The 19,375-nt window shown below is 50.3% G+C and overlaps 1 protein-coding gene across 5 annotated transcripts in view; it reads right to left on the reverse strand.

Annotated features, from left to right (window-relative positions):
- The window catches only part of DIP2C (disco interacting protein 2 homolog C), a 2,321,522-nt gene that overhangs the window by 258,388 nt on the left and 2,043,759 nt on the right, over window positions 1-19,375 (reverse strand). For all 5 annotated transcript variants that reach the window (XM_069647998.1, XM_069647999.1, XM_069647996.1 and 2 more), the window contains one exon: window positions 12,898-13,068. In XM_069647998.1, coding sequence (XP_069504099.1) covers window positions 12,898-13,068 — 171 coding nt within the window. The remainder of the gene's footprint in view (window positions 1-12,897; window positions 13,069-19,375) is intronic.

The raw sequence follows: 19,375 nt of genomic DNA on the forward strand, positions 1-19,375 counted from the left end.
GAGAAAGTATTGCCCATGCTCCTCGGCTGGGGGAACCTGCTGGCTAACCTCCGGCACTTGGAATTCGTCGCCGTCGCGAAGAGATCGATTTGGGGTTCGCCCCATCGTCGGAAGAGTCGATCCACTTGATCCCGGCATAGTTCCCACTCGTGGCACGAGCGCAACTCCCTGCTGAGTGAGTCGGCGATCGTGTTTTTTATTCCTGCCAGATGAAGAGGCACCAGAAACATCCCTTGGGCGAGGGCCCAATGCCACAGATCCTGGGCTTCCTTGGATAGGGCCGGGGACCTGGTTCCGCCCTGCTTCCGGATGTAGAACATCGTGTTGGTGTTGTCGGTGAAGATCCTCACCACCTTGCCCTTGAGGGACGGAAGAAAGGACCTGAGGGCCCAGAACACCGCACGGAGCTCCAAGATGTTGATGTGGAGAGACTTCTCCTCCGGGAGCCAAAGGCCTCTCGCGTGAAGATCTCCAGAGTGTGCTCCCCAACCTTCCAGGGAGGCGTCCGTCGTCACCGTCACCTGGTGAGCGGGGGTCTGAAAGTCTGTGCCCGCCGACAGATGGGCGCGGGTACTCCACCACCGGATCGCCTGACGGAACGTCTCGTTGAGAGGGATCCTGTCCTCGAAGCTGCCCGTCGACTGGATCCAGCGGGCGTCGAGGAACTCCTGTAAGGGTCTCATCCGAAGCCTGCAAAGGCGCACCAGATAAATGCAGGAGGACATCATCCCGAGGAGGGACTTGATAGATCTTACCCTGGCCATGTCCGTGGCCAGCAGACGCTGCACTTTGCCCAGAATGGTCCTGGTCCTTTCCTCCGACGGTGAGGCCAGCCGCGCCACTGTGTCGAGCTTGGCTCCCAGAAACAGGGAGACTTGCGACGGAACCAGGTGGGATTTCGGAAAGTTGATGGAGAATCCCAGGTCTGTAAGCAGTTGGACGGTCTTCGCAGTGTGCTCCACGGCGAGCTCCCTTGTCCTTGCCCGGATGAGCCAGTCGTCCAGGTAGAGGTAGACGTGGATCCCGTGTAGGCGCAGCCGCGCCGCCACCGGTGCGAGGCACTTGGTGAACACCCTGGGTGCCGACTTCAATCCGAACGGGAGGGCCTTGAACTGGTAGTGCCGACCTTGGACCATGAACCTGAGGAACTTTCGGTGTCTTTTTAGAATGGGGATGTGGATGTACGCATCCTCCAAGTCCAACGACGACAGGAAATCGCCCTCCTCCAGCTGTCCCAGCACATGCTGGAGGGTGACCATACAGAACTTCTGTGCCTTGATGTACTTGTTCAGTCGTCGTAGGTCCAGAATGGGGCGCCATCCTCCTGTCTTCTTTTTTACGAGGAAGTACCTGGAGTAAACTCCGGAGCCCCGAAGCCTCTTTGGGACGAGCTCGATGGCACCCTTCTTGAGCATCGCCCTTACTTCCAACAGTAGTTGAGGGACGTGATTTTCCTTCCTGGCCACGGGTGGAACGCGAGGGCACTTCTTCTGAAACTCAAGGGCGTGTCCTTGGGCCAGGGCGTCCAGCACCCAACGGTCGGTGGAGATGGACTCCCACACGCTGACGAACCTCGCCAGCCGGCCTCCCACCGGGGTGCTTCGGCGGGGGCCCGACTCCACGGTCGGTTCAATCTTGTTTGGAGGCCGCCTTGCCTCTTTGACCTCGATGTCGACGACGACGGGCACCACCTGACTTGCCGCGTCCCCTATAGGCTTCCTGGGACGAAGATCTTGCCGCTTGGCGGTAAGTGGAGGAGCCACTGCTGGATCCCTTGGAGGCACCTTGTCTGCCTCCGGAGCTCCGAAAGGACGGCTGTCGTTGTTGGAGCACTCCCAGTGCCCGGGCAGTCTCTGTGTCTGTCTTGATGGCCTGAAGGGACACATCAACCGCCTTCCCTAACAGGTTGTTCCCGTCGAAGGGCATGTCCAAAACCTTGGTTTGTACGTCCTGGCGGAAATCCGTGGCCTTGAGCCATCCTCGTCGTCTCAAGCAAACGCTGTTGCCCAACTGACGGAAACCGGTGTCAGCGATGTCCGTTGCCACCGTGATGGCGTGGTCCGAAGCAATCTCCCCCTCCTGTAGGATTTCAAGGGCTTCAGCCCTTTTGGCGTCCAGAAGGAAGTCTAACAGAGAGGCGATTTTGAACCACAACTCCCTGCCGTAGCGGGCTATAATAGCCAGGGCGTTGGCCGCCTTGATAGTCGTCGCTGCTGATGAGATGATCCGTCGTCCCATCGTGTCCAACTTCCTGCCCTTGCCGTCCGGCGGGGAAGTTGATGTCGAGGCCGATGCCCCCGCAGCTTTATTCTTTGCCGCCGCCGAGACGACCGAATCCGGGGTAGGTTGTGCCCGAAGGCACAAGGGGGCAGCGTCGGGGACCCGGTACTTCTTCTCGTACCGGTCCCTCTTTGCCGGCGCCGTGGCAGGGTTCTTGAGGAGGGCGAGCCCCTCATCCCAGATGTCATCAAGAAGCGGTACGGCGAGGACCGTCTTCCTTTTAGCCTCGGGCCGTTGGTATAGGAACCCTTCTTTCTTCTTTTCTTCTGGGCAGAGCTGGAAAAGCTCGGATGCCCTGGAAATCATGGCATGAAAGAATCCAATCTCGTCGGGCGGGGACACCCGAGCAGGGGGCGACGGGGGAAACGTCCCGTCGTCGCCTCCGTCGTCATCTGTACCTGTCGTAGCCATGTCCGTGCCTGTATCATCTGCGTGGGTAGTAGACCGGGGGGAAGGCAGAGCAGGCCGCAGAGGTGGGAGAGGTGGCGTAGGATGCGTCCTCCTCCTCTTATGCGGTGGACTCTCCGAAGGTCCTGGCACCGGTTCCCCCGTCGGGTCTGGCTCAGGTACCTCCGTCGGGGGAAGGGGCAACCTTGTCCTGATCTCCGAGTATAAGGACTGAATCGCTGACAAAATGGCCGCCGAGGCGTCCTGCGGCGCCGGAAACGACGGGCGCGAGGGCTCTTGAGGAGCCTTGTCGGCGACACTGTCGCTCTCGTCGACGCCCTCGTTGGGATTCCTCCCGATGGGCTGGGCCTCTTCCACGACTTCGATGAGCTCTTCTTCAGAGGTCGTGTCCGTATCCACGATGGCCACCAGCCCCTCCTCCACCTTTTCCAATGAGGACTTCGTGGGGGTCTTCTCAATGGGCTTGAAAGACGACTCCCTCCGCGGTGGCAGGGAGACTCTGGGTCCTGAGGGCGCCTCCACTGGTGTAGCCTCCACAGGCTGAGCCAGGGCCGCGGCGACATCCTCAATCGAGGTCTTAGCAGGGTGAATTAAGGCCATCGTCACCTTCTGGACGCCTGGGGCCTTCACCTTGGGGGGAGGGTCCGAGCCTCGCTCCCCCTCTGCTGGAATCTTCGAGATCGACCGGGGCCTCTCCAGAAGCTTCGCCGGGTTCTCGGACCTCCTCTTACCCGAGCCAGAGCATTGGCTCGTGGTTGATGGTGCCGGGGAGGATGCGCCCTGCCTGGCAGCCAAGGAGCCCAACCGTTCGGCGCTCCCGGTGCCCGCGGACTCGCGGTGCTTAGCCTTTTGTTGGGCCCCCGTCGCCGGACACCCTCACAGGACTTAGAAGACCGCTCTGATTTCTTTTTCTTCTTCTCGCCTGACGGGCTCTTCCCTTCCAGCCAGTTGGCGAGACGGAGGTGGCGATCCTTCATGGTCTGCTCCGACATGTTCCCACAAAACGCACAGTCCTTCTCCTTGTGCGTCTTGTCCTCATGGAGACAGTAGAGGCATAACGAATGCTCGTCCTCCTTGAAAACATTCTGAAGCTTCCAGGGCAGGTCCTGAACAGCTTCCCGGGCGTCGAGCTTCCTTTCTCCTGGGCCATGTCCGGGGTAGGCCTCGGAACTTCTGGAATCCTCCAAAAGCGTAACTCGACGAAATCTTCACCCTTGAGGGGCGTAGAAAACTCCGAAAATGGATCCTCGTTGATCGGATGTAGAAACGGTGGAGCTTGAGGCTCTATTTAACCGAAAAATGAGAAAAATCTCCTGAAAAAGCGCAAAAACGCAGCAAAAGCTCGAGAGCTACAGCACGAGGACTCCCAACACTTGAATGTGCGGTAAAAATATGAGGATGGCTGCCGGAGGCGGGGCTTAGGGAGAGGGCAGTCATTGGCTGGGGGCAGTATGACCCAGAGACCAGTGATTGGTTACTACTAAGAAAGACAGATCAGAAACAAAACTGATACTGATTTTTTTCTATACTGAGGATTCCCGGCCTGACGACGGGGAATATTCATGAGCATGTGAATCCATGCCAGACCCCATGCTGGAGAAGTGGAGCAATATGGTGCATTTTCGGGCTTCAAAATCAACAAGGGAAATCTATTCTATTCCCTCTAGATCAGATGGGAGAGGAAGAAGCGCAGAGGCTGGCTTCATTGGGGATGCAGATTAAGAAAGACCAGTTGTGGTATTTGGGGATAAATGTTACAAGGGCTTCATGAAGCAAATATTCCACCGCTTCTGGCTTCATTGTTTGTGGACTTAGAGAAATGGGGCAAATTGATGATATTCTGGATGGTGCGGCTGAATGCCATCAACATGAACTTTCCCCCAAGAATGTTTTACCTATTCCTGATGCTCCCGATCCAAATCCCAGACTCCATGTTTTGAGAGGTTAGGCGACGGCTCTTGAAGTTTCTGTGGCAGGGTGAAAAAGTAAGGGTGGCATACAAGGTTATGGTGCTCAAGAAAGAAAGAGGGATGGGCTTGTCAGACATATACCTATACTATAATGTGGTGGTCGGTCTAAATACCGAAAATAAAATCTTGAATTACAAAAAGCACGAATTAAAAATCTCGGGAAAAAAAAAAAAAAAAAAAAAAAAAAAAAAATCGAATTTTTTATTTATTTATTTGTGTTTTTGGGGTCAGGTAAGTAAAAAAAAGGGGTAAAATAAAAAAAAATGAAAAAAGGGGGTTGGGGGAACCCCCCATTTTGAAAAAAAACGCATTGAAAAAAAAATTAGAGATTTTTTTTTCGAGATTTTTAATTCGTGCTTTTTTTTCGAGATTTTAATTTTCGAGATTTTGACTATAAACCCTATAATGTGGCGCAGTTGAGGGTACTGGTCCTGCATCTACGGGAACAGAGGGACTGTCAATGGGTGGCCCTGGATAACTTCCATCTTAGGCCGGTGGGGATTGGATATGGGTACAGAGAGACCGGATCGCGAGAAGGATTAGGGCGCACCCCATTCTGGGGGTCATTTGGTATATCTGGCGGAGAGGGCCAGGGATGAGAGTGTGATGACGTGGCCCTTAGCCCTAAGCCACTTGTGTGGTCCATAGGAGCGGGACCAGATCCCGAATCTGGACAGGTTTCAGACATGGTTTGAGGCGGGTCTGACAAGGGTGGGACAGTTATGGAGGGAGGGCCAATTTATCTTGTTGGTGGACCTGGAAGAGGCACTGGGAATCGGGAAACTGTCAGTGTTCTCCTACCCTTTTTAATTACTTAATCGTTTTTTTTATAACATGCCTAATGCCATTCCCGGGTTCGGTTTCTAAGCACGGATCTGGGATTGGAACCTCTATTGCTCTGTGCTATCCAACCAATTCACTGCAACTGAAGGGTGTGATCATGGCTGCACCGTGGGTAGAATTGATACAGAGAGACCTCACCCCTTTCGAGAAGGTCCTTGATTCGCATAGTGAAATGAAAAGATTGATTTCGGCCCTGTATAGGACACTGGTGGAGGTGGGGAAGGGTAACAAGGAGAAGCTCAGGAACAAATATCAGGGGGGCTTGGGTACTGATGTAGATGACGCACTGCGGCGCACAATGTGTGCAGGGGCGCACAGAGCCTTAATTGCATTTCAGTACAAGCTTCACATGATTAAGTCGCTACCCAGGTGGCAGTATGACTCTCTAAGATGTTTCCTGCCGAGCCCTCTGTTGGCAACAACGTGGGGAGCGGGCAGATTATTGGCATATGTGGCGGGGTTGCTAGCGGGTTCATTGGGACGAAGTCCTAGGGTGGATTAAGGACCTGGATGGGGTCCTCAGGAGTAAGACACAGATGCTGGTCCTATTTGGATTGGAGGGGCATTTAATAGACTGCCGCACTTATCGCATTTTCTGTTACTGGCGGGAAGAGTTTGCCTGGCAATGCAGTGGAAGAGGGTATTACTCCCTGGGAGACAGGCATGGATAAACACAGGGAAAAATGTATACAAGAAGGAGAGAATCACAACAGCCATACACATCAGAGGTGTGTATATTGAGGCAGAATGGGAGGAGTTCTGGTTCCGCTATATGTCGGTGGAAGCAGGGGAAGAGGGTCAATGACTCCGGAAGGGGATGTGAACAGAGATGAAAGATATCATCAAGAGTGTGCAACTCGGAATGGGTAACAGCTGTGTGGATCAAGGGTCCAGGGGATCAAATATCCAACATGTGGGCATAAAGGACGGACTCAGGAAGAACTTCGTATTGATGGTATTATTTGGGTCATGTGGAAGTGTGAGCATTAGTTGGAGGGTCGGGGGAGGGGCGTCTTGAGGGATATATAGGGGGTCTGTAGTGGCATAAGTGGATTTTTGTTGGACTAGGTTTAATATCTGGCCGTGTCATATGTTACAAGGTTTGTATGTTATCAAAAATGCTAATGAAGTAGAATAAAAAAAAGAAGGAAATCCTCTTCTTTCCAGCTACTACTTTAAGCACCCCAAAAACCTCTCCCTTTTTTCCTCTGGTTCATCGCTCCTCTTCTCTTCCTGAGCTCTTAATCTGGGGATTATTTTCTTCCCTTCCCCAACATTCCACTTATATATTTCCAACACAGCACATACCGGTCATTGCTTTTGGCTCAATATTTGTTGTGTTCATTCTAGGCCACCAAACATTTTATTAGATCTCTCATTTTCTCCCATATTGCTTATTGCTCTTCTCGCATCAGGTTCCCAGCCTCCCATCTCTCTTCTCTGTTCTCTGTTCTGTCAACAATTATGCTTTTTGTCTTCTAGTCTCACTCCCTACATGTATATCTATTACCTCCTCTCTTTTCTCTATCTAATTTTTACCTTTTGACTTTCGTATTTATTTCACTTTCTTGCTATTTTTTACAAGTGCATCCATGGTCTTGCTATACTCTATCATAAACTCTTATACCTTTCTATATTCCTACACTTTCTCTTCTTTCATAAAATATCATAAGTTACTCAACGTAGTGACTAACATACTCTTAGTTCTTAGTCCCCTTTCCTCCATACTGCATGGGAGTCCCTTCCAAGGGACGGGAGACGGAACCTTTTTCACCAGAAAAAAACCTTCTTCCCCTTTAAATTGAGAGGCGCGCGGCCCTGGGAGCATGTGCTGCCCTGACTCCACCCTCTGGTGCCACACCTCTGTCCCCATAGACGTGTCGACAATAGATTAACATTCCCTAATGACACCAGTTGTAGTAGGGTGGAGGTCCATACGTCCCACCAACAGAAAGCCGAAGGGGTGGCCCATGTGGCCGCCCTGCTTATGACTTGCCAGGGGACATGCCACTGGAAAGTGATGGCCGTTTCCTTGGCTCTGACTGCGTGAGTGTGCATGTTGGCCGGAGGTGGCTTATGCTGTCCCTCGTGAGCTTCTTGGCTGAGACCATCTAAAGGGCTATGGAGGCCTTAGAGGCTGGATACCACGGTCTTGAACCGCCGAAGGTGACAACAAGTGTGTCCGACTTGCGTAAACCCTTGGTCCTGTGCAAGTAGAATTTCAAGGCACACCTGACATCAAGGCATTGCAGAATTCTCTGTGCCTTGTCTTTGGGCTCAGCAAAAAATGTAGGTAGCACTATTTCTTTGTTCAGATGGAATGCGGAGGGCACCTTGGGCAAGAATGCTGGGTGTGTCCGCAGAACTACTTTATCCTTGTGAAACGTAGTATATGGCTTTGAGGCGACCAGCACCTGAATTTCACTGATTCTGCAAGCCGAGGTGAGGCCGACTAGCAAGGCCGTCTTAATGGTGACCAGCCTGATGTCAGCGGATGCCACTGGTTCAAATGGTTTGTGCACCAAGGCACCCAGACTATGTTGAGGTCCCACACAGGGTGAGGCCTCTTGATGGGCGGGTAGAGCCTGGCGAGTCCCCGTCACATGTTTCCTGACAATCGAGTTGGAAGAGGAACAGATCTCCTCCTCTGAGTTTCTGTATGCCCCAATGGCTGTCAAGTTAAGTGCGCCAGAGTGGGTGAGCTGCGCTGAGAAGGAGAGCACGTCGTACAAGGTACATGCGAGGGGATTGATACCCTTAGAGTCTGCCCAGGGGCAGAACCTGGTCCACTTGCTCCTGGCGCCCTGTATGATCTCTAGATCAGCCTGGGAAAGGCTGAGGTGACCTCGCGTTACCTGTTCAGGAACCACGCTGTGAGGGCTAGTTTCTGTGGCGCGGGGTGGATGACCCTGCCCCCCTGCTGCACCAGAAGATGTGCTGGGCCCGTCGGCAGGCGACTGGGCAGCCTCTCCGAGAGGCTGAGCAGCTCCGAGAACCATGGCCTGGCCGGCCACCACAGTGCTATTAGAATGATGCGGAGGTGGTGAGATTTCTTGATCTTGTATATCACACTGTCTATCAGTGGTGTGGGCGGGAAGGCGTATGCTGCATCGCCCAGGGAGCCAGGTCCCTGACCCTGCCAGGTAGCGAACAGTTGGCACTTCCTGTTGTCCCATGAGGCAAAGGGGTCCACCTGGGGGTGTCCTCATTTGTAGACAAATTCCTGCAGTACTAGGTTGTTCAACTGCCACTCGTTGTCTGCCGCCAATCTGTTGACCCTGTCTGCCTCTAGGTTGGATTCCCCTGGCAGGTGGACAGCCGTGAGGTAGATGATGTTCTCCAGGGCCCATTCCCACATGCTGACTGCGAGCCTGCACAGTAGGGTGGAATCTGGTACCTCCCTGCTTGTTGACATAGAGCATGCTGGTCGAGTTGTCTGTCTGAATGAGGATGACCTTGCCCTCGATAACTGGAAGGAAGGCTCTGAGCGCCCGCCAGATGGCCTTCAGTTCCAGCCAATTGATGTGGAACTCCCGCTCCTGCCGGGTCAAGGTGCCATGGATGCAGTGGTTGTCCAGGGTGGCCCCCCAACCCTCGAGAGAGGAGTCCGTGGTGATGGTGACCTGCGGGGTAGATTGCCGGAAGGGCTCGCCCAGGCAAAGGTTGCAATCCCTGGACCACCATGTGAGGTCCGGGTGAAGTGATGGAGGAACGTTGATCATCTCCGACTGAGAGCCCTAATCCTGGTTCCAAGAGGCTGCAAAGTGCAGCTGTATCCTCCTCATCCTGAGTCTCGTGTGTGGGACAGCCAACAAGACTGCTGCCATGAGACTCAGTAGGTTTTGGTACCACCAGGCCGAGGTCACTTCTCTGCTGAGGAAGTGCGCGTGGCCCTCTTGAGGGCTGTGATCTTGTCCTCCGAGGGAAAAACTCTCTCGGAGCATGTGTCCTAATGGAGACCCAAGAAGGTCAGTCTCTGCGTGGGCTGCAGCTTCGACTTCCTGAGGTTGAGTGAAAAACACAGCTTGTGCAGTGTGTTCATAAGAGCGTGGGAAATATGGTACACTGCTTCCGGAGATGTCGCCCTGAAGAGCCAGTTGTTGAGGTACGGGTAGATGTGGAGGCCCTGCGACCCGAGGAGGGCTGCCACCGTATTGATCAGCCTGAAGACCCTGGGGGCTGAGTTGAGGCCGAAAGGAAGCACCTTGTATTGGAAATGGTAGCCCATGATCCTGAATCATAGAAATAAACGATGAGGCTGCCAGCATCCTTCAGATCCAGGGAGCACATCCAGTCTCCTGTTCAAAATGTCTCCGCTATCAAAGCTGGCGTAACCATCTTGAATTTTTGTAGAGGCAGGGAGAGGTTGAGGGTGGAAAGGTCCAGCACAACTCTCAGGCCGACCTGGTTCTTCTTCTGAATGGCGAAAATCCTTGAGTAAAAGCCCAAGCCTCGCTGGGAGGCTGGGACTTCCTCCACTGCCTGGGTCTGGACGAGCGACCGGATCTCCGCCAAAAGAGTTGCTGTCCCAACCTGTGGGAGTGAAGAGGAGAGGCTGGGATAGGGAGGAGGTACCCCGTGGAGACTACAGAGAGGATCCAGGGGTCAGTGAAATACTGGCACCAGAAATGTGCATGGAGAGCAAGCCTGCCCCCCACTGGAGACACGTGGACCCGGAGGGGTGTGTCATGCCTTCTTTCCCTCTGAGGCTGTTGCAGAGGAGGGGGACTGGAAAAACCCCTCACCCCCCCCTTTTTGTTGTTTGCACTGATGCTGAGTCGGAGAACGGTCAGGCTGCCTGGACCTCCGCTCTTGGAAGCCGCGAAATCCTCCATATGTACACCCCTCGTCCGAGCGCTGCTGTGACTGGGTGTACGTTTTGGCCGTGGTCTTTGTCAAGATGGATAAAGACTTGGCCGTTTGTGAGCCGTTTTTCTTTTTGTCCGGCTCCTCATCCGTTGTGGAGTGGAAGAGGTCCCCCGCCTTCGAACAGAAGATCTAAGATGCGATCCTGGACATCCGGGTTGAATTTCATGGCACAGAGCCAAGCCGTTCTTCTCATGTCCGTGGCAATGCAGATGGCACGGCCAGAGGTGTCAATGTGGGCCACGGTGGACTCCATGATCTCCTGCGCCATCATCTTGGCCTCTGCCAATCCCGCCTTGAATCGTGATTGGCTCTGCGCCGGAAGTTCTGGGAGGAAATCCACGATTTCCCGCCAGAGCCTCTGGTGAACAGCTGCCAGCAAGTTGGCTTGACGAAGTTGCACAGACGCGTTGGAATACAGCTTCTTCCTGTACGCCTCCAAGATCTTCTCCTCCTTGCCTAGCAGTGCGCAAGAGGAGGAAGCTGAGGATGACTGAGGCTTGGAGTATAGGGATGCTGCAGCGATCACCGAGGAGTGTGGCTGAGGATGGGCCGATAGCAAGTGTGTATCCACCTCCATCTTCCTGTACTTGGCGTCCAGGTGTTTGTTCACTGGCTGGACTGAGTGCAGCTTGAGCCAACCCTTCTTGGCAAAGGCAACTATGTCCTTCTACATCGGGATCCTCGTTCTGGTCACAGGACGTAACGTGAGAACTTCTGCGAGGACCCCCTCCTCTAGTTGCTAACCTCGGGTTGAGGAAGGCCCAAGTACTCTGCCAGCCCTGCCAGACGTTTGTGGAAGGCTTTGGCTGAAGATGGGGTGTCGGTGCCCTCCTCCTCATCTGTGTCCACCTGTGGGTCCTGATGGTGAGGGAGGAGGGGAGTTAGGAGCTGGGGTGTAGAGACTGGAGCCGGAGGCTTGGGCGGAGGCTGTTGCGGAACCACCTGGACATGAGGCTGAACAGCGGCCAGGGGCGCCTGCACCGGAGCCTGTGGTGCCAGAGCCATTGGCGGGAGCACATCCCTGATGGTGTCCCTGAGGAGGTCCCTCATCCGAGGAGATTTCATGAGCCTGAGGAACCGTTCAAAGAACCTGTCCTCGCATGCCAGATTGGTGGTAGGCGATATTGACGGGGTAGCGAGGGGCTGCTGGAGCCGTTGCGTGTCCTGCCCATATGGACGCAGTGGGAACCTGCCTTGCGCGAAGGAAGGGTAAGTTGTAGGCCACATACCTGGTTGACACCAGTCCCACCTTGACACACAATCCTCCATCCCTGCCTTCCCTGGAGCGGCGTCGGCCGGATGTCTGGATTTTCTGGCACGGTGGCCATTTTGTCGAGCTGCCTTCCACATGCCTGCGTCATGTTGCTCGGCTCACTGGGCCCTGCCCAGTCCAGGACTTTGAGTGTGGATCATGGGGCCTACCCTGTTCCTCAGGCCAAGGCCTGGTAGGCATATCACCCTCGGCGGATCTGCCGGTAGAACTGCGTATAGGCACCCCCTCAGACATGTTGCCGGTACTAGGGCATAGCCCCTCGGTTGAAGACCCGGTAAAAAAACATTCCTGCCCCTCAGTACTGTCACCGGAAGGATCTACTGACCCCTCGGCCTGGCGGGCGGTTGCAGATTCAGCCTCGGTACTTGTGCTGGTACTAGGACCTGAGTGGTCCCTCCCGCGCAGGCAAATCCTTGGGAAGGAGTCTCCCTTGCGGGGTGCATTGGAAAAGAGCGGCCCCACCTTGGCCTGGATTGATGATAGACGAGGTCCTTTGGAGGCGATCTCTGGAAGAGCTCCTCCACCTGCCTAGTCTTTTCTTCAGAGACCTCGAGGAGGGCGCGTCGAATGTGGTACAAGCTTGCCAGCTGTGGTCTGGACCACTGCACCATAGGCAGAGGGTGTGGGGGTCTTTAGTCTGGAAGAGCCCGTCGCAGGAGCGCGACGCCTGAGGTCTGAGTACCTGAACGATTAAAAGACAAAAAAGACAAAAGAGAAGAAGAATCCGCGGGTGGAAGCCAAACCCAGGAGCGCTGGTGAATTCGGCCAATTACCGTCGACGCAGAAAAGGGGACTGAGGTGTGGCGCCGTGGCGCTGGAGGGCTGAGTCAGCGCAGTGCATGCTCCCAGGGCCGCACCCCTGTGTGCCTCTAAATTTAAAGAGGAAGAAGGTTTTTTTCTGGTGAAAAAGGTTTCGTCTCCCGTCCCTTGGAAGGGTCGCCCATGCAGTATGGAGGAAAGGGGACAGGACCTAAGAGTATGTATCGTACTTCATATTAAAATGTGTATTTTTAACCACAACCCGCACCATGAAACCTCCTGGTGAGAACCCCGATGCATTGTAAATTGTGCATAACAGAGTTATTGTGCATTTACAGTATAAAAAAATGACATGGTCATCACACGAGTTTATCAGAGTAAGATTAAGACAAAAATGGGTTGGAATTGTTCTTAAGCACAATGAACACATCCATATGTACTCCTATCTGCCAAATGCCCCTACCACAAGCTCATGCTGCTAATAAACGACCTTACCTGCAAACAAATCGCCAAGTTGACTCTGCAGCCAAACGACGTGCTCACAGCTCTTGGATGGAGGCCCAGGTCTTTAAACAACTTTGAGAATGACTGGGTGAGAGCTATCCGTGGTCTCTCCTCAGCCACTACCACACAGGTCCTTACTCGAGACAGGTCCAATCCCCTTGCCTAAGGATGAAGAAAGCTGTAGTAAATATCTGTGTCAAAATCCCCATTCTTAAGCATTAGAAGTTTTAGAACAGTATATTATTATAAATAACCATCTGCAGGCGGTTACGCACAGAGAAAATATGCATTAACATTTACCACTTTCTTGGTTGTAAAACATGAGGTGGCATATTGCCCAGTGGATATCGATATGCTGACACATTTGGATCATGAAAACAGAGGTATCACAGGTATGATGGGTAGTGTGTAAATTCTGTTTATGAAGTGTGATGGGGCATCACCAAAGAAAACCAATCTGACTCCCTTAGAAGGTTCAAGAGTGTTTATTCTCAGCTTTTACAGAGTTAAGCTTGGATGCAACTGGAAAACGTTCTGGGCAAAAGTGGGTTTGGGAATTTGTCACTAGGGACGTACCTCTCCCTCTCGTATCCCTTGGGCTGTCCCCACCATGGCCCAGATATTCGTAACTCGTTGATACTAGGGTTGGTGATCCAGACTGTCATTCTTAGGGCTAAGGCAATAGGGGATTGCCTAAGGCGTTGGCTCGCTATCTCCCTGGGAGACTTTCTAACTGTCCCTCTTCTAGCTTAGTGGTCTGTGGGGCATTACGTCCAACCTGTTGGATTCACCTGCCAGTCAAACACAGTCTCACCTTGCCCTTTTACTATTCTTCCTTCCTCTTCTATTTCAACCTTCTACCCCTTTGATCTTTCACTCTGTCCTCTTACTTTCTTCCTTCCTCAACGCCTCCACACACTACAACTGCCTACTACTACTCTACTTGCTATTGGTCTTCTCTCTCCACTAGCATTTCTCCTCTTCACCTCTACCACTTATCTTATTTGCCATTACTACTTCTTTGCTACTACTACTCTTCATTCTACTATTGCTACATCACTTCTACTACCTCTCCTGTTACAGCTACTACTGCCTCCTACCACTACCACTTCTCCACTACTACCACTATCCTGATACTACTGCTCTTTTGCTGCTACCACTCCTCTTCTACTACAGCCTCACTACAACCTCCACCGCTCCACTTCTACTACTACCTCTCTGCTACTAGCACTACTACCTCCAACTACCAGTACTCCACTCTATCCTTGCACTCACACTGTGCAGTACCCTTCTCTCCAACCACCCCCACACTCCTTCTCTCAGTTCTCCAGCTGGTCTCTTGGTCCTCCTCCTTTCACCTCTGACCTCACCCATGTAACCTACACTAACCCTTTCCTGTTTCCTCCTTACATTTCCCTCCCTCTCCCATGATTAGCTCCCACTCCCTAGTCAATCCGCTTACCTAAATTCCAGCGTGTGTGTGGGGAGGGCTTGGAAAAACTTCAAAAAGGTTCTTAAGGCCCATTCCCTTTGATCTACGCGGCTTACCACATTCAGGGCACAGAAAGCAAGACAGTCCCTAGGGATCTGCTGTCACCAGCTGCTACAGTCTTCCTGTAGGCCTTTTTTAAAATAAAAAAAAGTCCTTGGAGATTTAGTGGAGTCTCCTCCATAGGCAAGCCCCAGCCGGCACCATCCTCCAGATTCAAGCTGACCCCAGCTGCAGGTCCCAGCAGAGGCTCTCTGCTAGACCTGCAGCCATCTTCACCCAGCCTTGTTGAGCCACTGCTTTCCCCAGCGTTTCCTCCTCTGGTGCCGTCAACTCTGTGAACCGCTGCGTCCTCCGTTCAGGTCCTCCTTGCGGTCTTGACGGCCGCGACTCCTGTTCCCCGATTGGGGCCGGGAAGACAAGGAAAGGAAGGGTTGGGAGGGAGGGGCTGCACTCCGGCATCTTCGCACTCAGGGAGGGGGTAGAGGGCTGAGTTCCCTCCTCCCGTCCCTGACAAGGCCCATCAAAGAAGGAGGTTTTTTTATGTCATTTGTTTTGACGAAATTACATCGAAAAGACAAATTGAAATATAGAGGTGATCAGGGGTTAAGAGGTGGGGAGGGGGTTGCAGTAGGGTTATTTAATATAGGGAAGGGAGATTGAAGGACGCGGGGTGGGAGGGGTACCCTGCTAAATAAAAGCAATATTCCATTTGTTATTTCGAAGTAATGCAATCGGAAAAAAGTATTTTTAAAAAAACATTGGTAAAACAACAAAGAACTGGGAAAAGAAATGAATCTCAAACTATTAGGGAGAAGTGGTTTGATGAGGATGCAAGATGGGCATCAGCTTCAAAATAACATTATGCTAGTCTGAAAACAGACTACAGTGTTATAAAGGCAGCAGAAGGATATACCCTTCTTTACTACATGCTTGAATATTTTAAGATTGTTCAAGTACAGTGGGTGACATTCCCAGACTTCATCACTACAAAAGGCCACTGATCAGTAGAAGAAGTGTACCAAAAAAAGTTGTGAACTGGGAAGGCAGGATCGGTGCACAAAATGTGTCAAGGTGCTCTGGCCAGAGCAGAATGCACAGCCAAGTGGGTGGAACAGACCAAAAAAAACGGAGACCTCTCTGTATAGTTTTTACATTTTTTATCGGAGTTGGCTTTCTAATTTGGAAAGAGTGTGTGTGTTCCTTTGGTAAAATCAATTGCCTCTTCTTGATGCTTTACCAGAAGTCTGAAACTAGAAAAACCTGCGCTGCCATGGTTATAATTTGGTGATGTATTCCAGAATTTGGGTCTCAAGGCTGAAAGGAGGTTTTCTGTCCTCAGGGCTGACAGACTCCTAGAGATTAATAGTCTGTGATCCTGTATAGGTTAATTGTTCCATCCTGGAATATACCATTTGATGCTATCCTCAAGGCAGACCGTAGCATTTGAAGATAATGCAGATAATTTTTATTTTTTTATTCACTTTATTTTCATTTTCAATTACAGAAAAACAAAGTAAATACAGAATAACAATGATTAGGTCAATAGTGAAATTCGCATAGATCATTTAAGAGATATCAATTAAGGAAAAAGGAACCACAAACTATAAAACATCCCAATAAGAAGTACAATCAACGACCACACATACAGGACCACAAACGACAACATAAAACAAAACACAAACACCCACAACACACAACATATATTGTTAACTAGACCAATCCGAAAATTCTCAAATGAAGCACATTTCGCCCATAAATATCAGAGAAATTCCCCCATTGTTCATCATAGCATCCTTCCTTGTGCAACTTACAAAACATAGTCTTCTCATAATGAGAAAGAACTTGCACATCAAAAATCCAATCCTCAACTATTGGCTTCTTCCTCGTTTTCCACACCTTCAAAATCTGCTTTGTAGCTACCAACAAAACCTTAGTTATCCAACACGATGTTACCCAATTAATTCTGTAATTGCTACTCGGTAATAGTAAAACAATTGCCAATGGATTCCTAGGAAATGCAATATTCCAAACCTGGTCGATCCCATCAACTACATCCCTCCAAAATGTCCTCACCCTCTCACAGTTCCACAACATGTGAATCAGCGTACCTCTCACTTTCCCACAACCCCAACATTTATCACAATCAACCAGACCCAAAACACACATGCGAGAAGGGGTCCAATAGTTTTTACCCAAAATCCTCTGATGTATGTAACGTAATTGCAAATCCGTTTTTGCCCGTACCGTTACTCTCCAAACCTTATCCCATTCAACCAATGTCAATTCTCTACCCAACTCCTCCGTCCATGACAATCTCAGCTTGTCCCACGAATCGATCCACTGCACATCCAACCGCATAGCACACAGATAATACGACACTTTCCTAGACCCACAGGTCAGTAGATTAAGAACCCCAGGCTCCCGCAATAGCGGAGCATCCAGCATCCGAATCCTTTCAGACATCAAACACAACAAATCATCGTATCTCCTCAACTCTCTATTTCGTGATCCAAATTTCTCTATGAGCCCACCAAAAGGAACCATTCCGTCATCACCCCAAATATCCCCAATTTTCAAGATACCTCTGCTAATCTAACTTCTCCAATTCAATGGTCTATTATTTATCTGGAGACCAGGGTTGTGCCAAAGGGAGGCCTCTTTATAAATGAATAACCCTTGCCCATTTCCCACAATTAGAGACATCAATGCCACTTTCGTCGCCAAAACTGTCCTCAACAGGCGCATTTTCCCTGGCAACTTTCCAAACAAATATAAACACTTAATGTCATATGGGAGGAAGTTTTGCACCTCAATCTGCACCCACCAAGGCAGCTGGTGCAGATCACTAACAGAATAGCTAGACACCCTCTTTAAAAAGGAACCCATTAGCATAGTTTTTAAGGACCGGATAGCCAAAACCACCATCCTTGACACTGCGAGTCATAATATAACGAGGAATTTTAGCCTTCTTCCCCACTCCCCAGAGTAAATCTTGAAACAACCTATCTAGCCGCTGCAACACCTTCCTTGTGAAAAGTAAGGGCAAAGACTGAAGAACATACAAGACATTTGGTAATAAAATCATTTTAATTGCGTTAATCTTAGCCCAAATGGTCAACATGAAACGTTCCCACCTCCTAATATCCTTCCAAAGCACCTCCACAAGTTTGTCTACATTATACTCAACCAATTTCTCAACATCCCGGATAAGATGTATGCCTAAATATTTAACACTCACATTTTCCCATTTACAATCCCAATCCAACAACTGTTCATGCCTAGGTGAGTTTTTTTACCGGAAACACTTCAGTCTTCCCCCAATTAATCCGATAGCCAGACAGCCTACCTACTTCCTCAAAAATGCCCTTCAACAACACTCCTCCCTCAGCAGGATTACTCAAAATGACTACAACATCATCAGCATATGCCAGCACCTTAAGTTCCCCATCCCCTACACACAAACCTCTAATTCCTCCATGTTGCCGAATATACGCAAACAAAGGCTCTAACACCAAATTAAACAGCAGAGGGGACAAAGGACATCCTTGTCGTGTGCCCCTAAACAGTGTTAATAACTCTGAAAATCCACCATTCACCCACACTTTCGCTGTTATTCCCATCTGTAAAGACTGAACTGCCCTAACAAACAGAGGCCCAAACCCCAATTTCAACAACGTGTAATTTAAGAACCTCCAGTTCACCCTATCAAACGCTTTTTCAGCATCCAGAAATATAAGTAAAACATCATCGGTCACAGAATCTGGCAAGTCCAAAATGTTCAGCAACGTTCTAATATTATCATACCCATACGATTCTTCATAAATCCAGACTGTGAACGATCGATCAAACCCCCCATATACTCACTAAGGCGAACAGTCAGAATCCTAGTGAAAATCTTCATATCAACATTAAGGAAAGAAATAGGTCTGTAATTACAGCATCTTGTCACATCTTTCCCCGGTTTCGGGATCACCGTAATTATAGCTTCCCTCATTGTTACACATAGCCTCCCCTCTTGTAGAATACAATTATACAGATTACACAGAATAGGTGCCAATAGCTCTATACATTCCTGATAGAATTCTACAGTCAATCCATCCATACCTGGAGACTTCCCTCTAGTGAGATCCCTAATCACTAATGTAACCTCCTCAACAGTAACAGGACTGTCCATAAATATTTTACCCTCCTCAGATATAACAGGAAGATCAATCTTCTCAAAAAACGCATCCTACTCTTCCAACTGCGGGAACACATCCTCTCTATACAAATCTGAATAAAATAAGCGAAGGCACTCACCAATGTCACCCTTTTTGACCAACATATCACCGTGGTCATTCACAATTTTCTGGATATGCATTCTCTCAGTATAACTCTTTAATTTATTAGCCAGGACTCTCTCCCCATGATCCCCCCCATCCCAATATCTTTGCTTCATATAATACAACCCATTTTCAACCTGCAAATTCAACTCACATTGTAACTTTTCTTTAACCACTTCCATTCTAGCCTTTATTCTCCCATCATTTGACAACACATAGGTTCTCTGCAATTCACCAAGCTCCTCTTCCAATTTCTTCAGTTTTGCTTCATCAACCCTCCGAACCCTGGCAGTCCAATTCATCAGCTCTCCTCTAACATAAGCCTTAAAGGAGTCCCAAACCACCATATTATCCGCAGATCCCTCATTTCCTTGGAAATATCTCGGAATAAACATTTGCAATGCTGTCAAGACATCCCTATTTGTCAGCACAACGGTTTCAGCCTCCATCTATGAACACCATTTCGATCAGAACTAAATGACAACCTCGCAGTAACCATAGAATGGTCTGAAAGGTGACGTTCCCTTATTTTCGCCTCCAATACCACCTCAGCTAAATTATCCGACATAAGGATATAGTGAAGTCTCGAATATGAGCCGTGTGCCGATGAGTAAAATGAAAATTCCCTATCATTCCAATGTAAATTTCTCCAAAC

The sequence above is a fragment of the Ambystoma mexicanum genome, chromosome 2q (genome assembly GCF_040938575.1).
Source record: "Ambystoma mexicanum isolate Mex_15411 chromosome 2q, UKY_AmexF1_1, whole genome shotgun sequence".
NCBI classification, from domain to species: Eukaryota; Metazoa; Chordata; class Amphibia; order Caudata; family Ambystomatidae; genus Ambystoma; species Ambystoma mexicanum.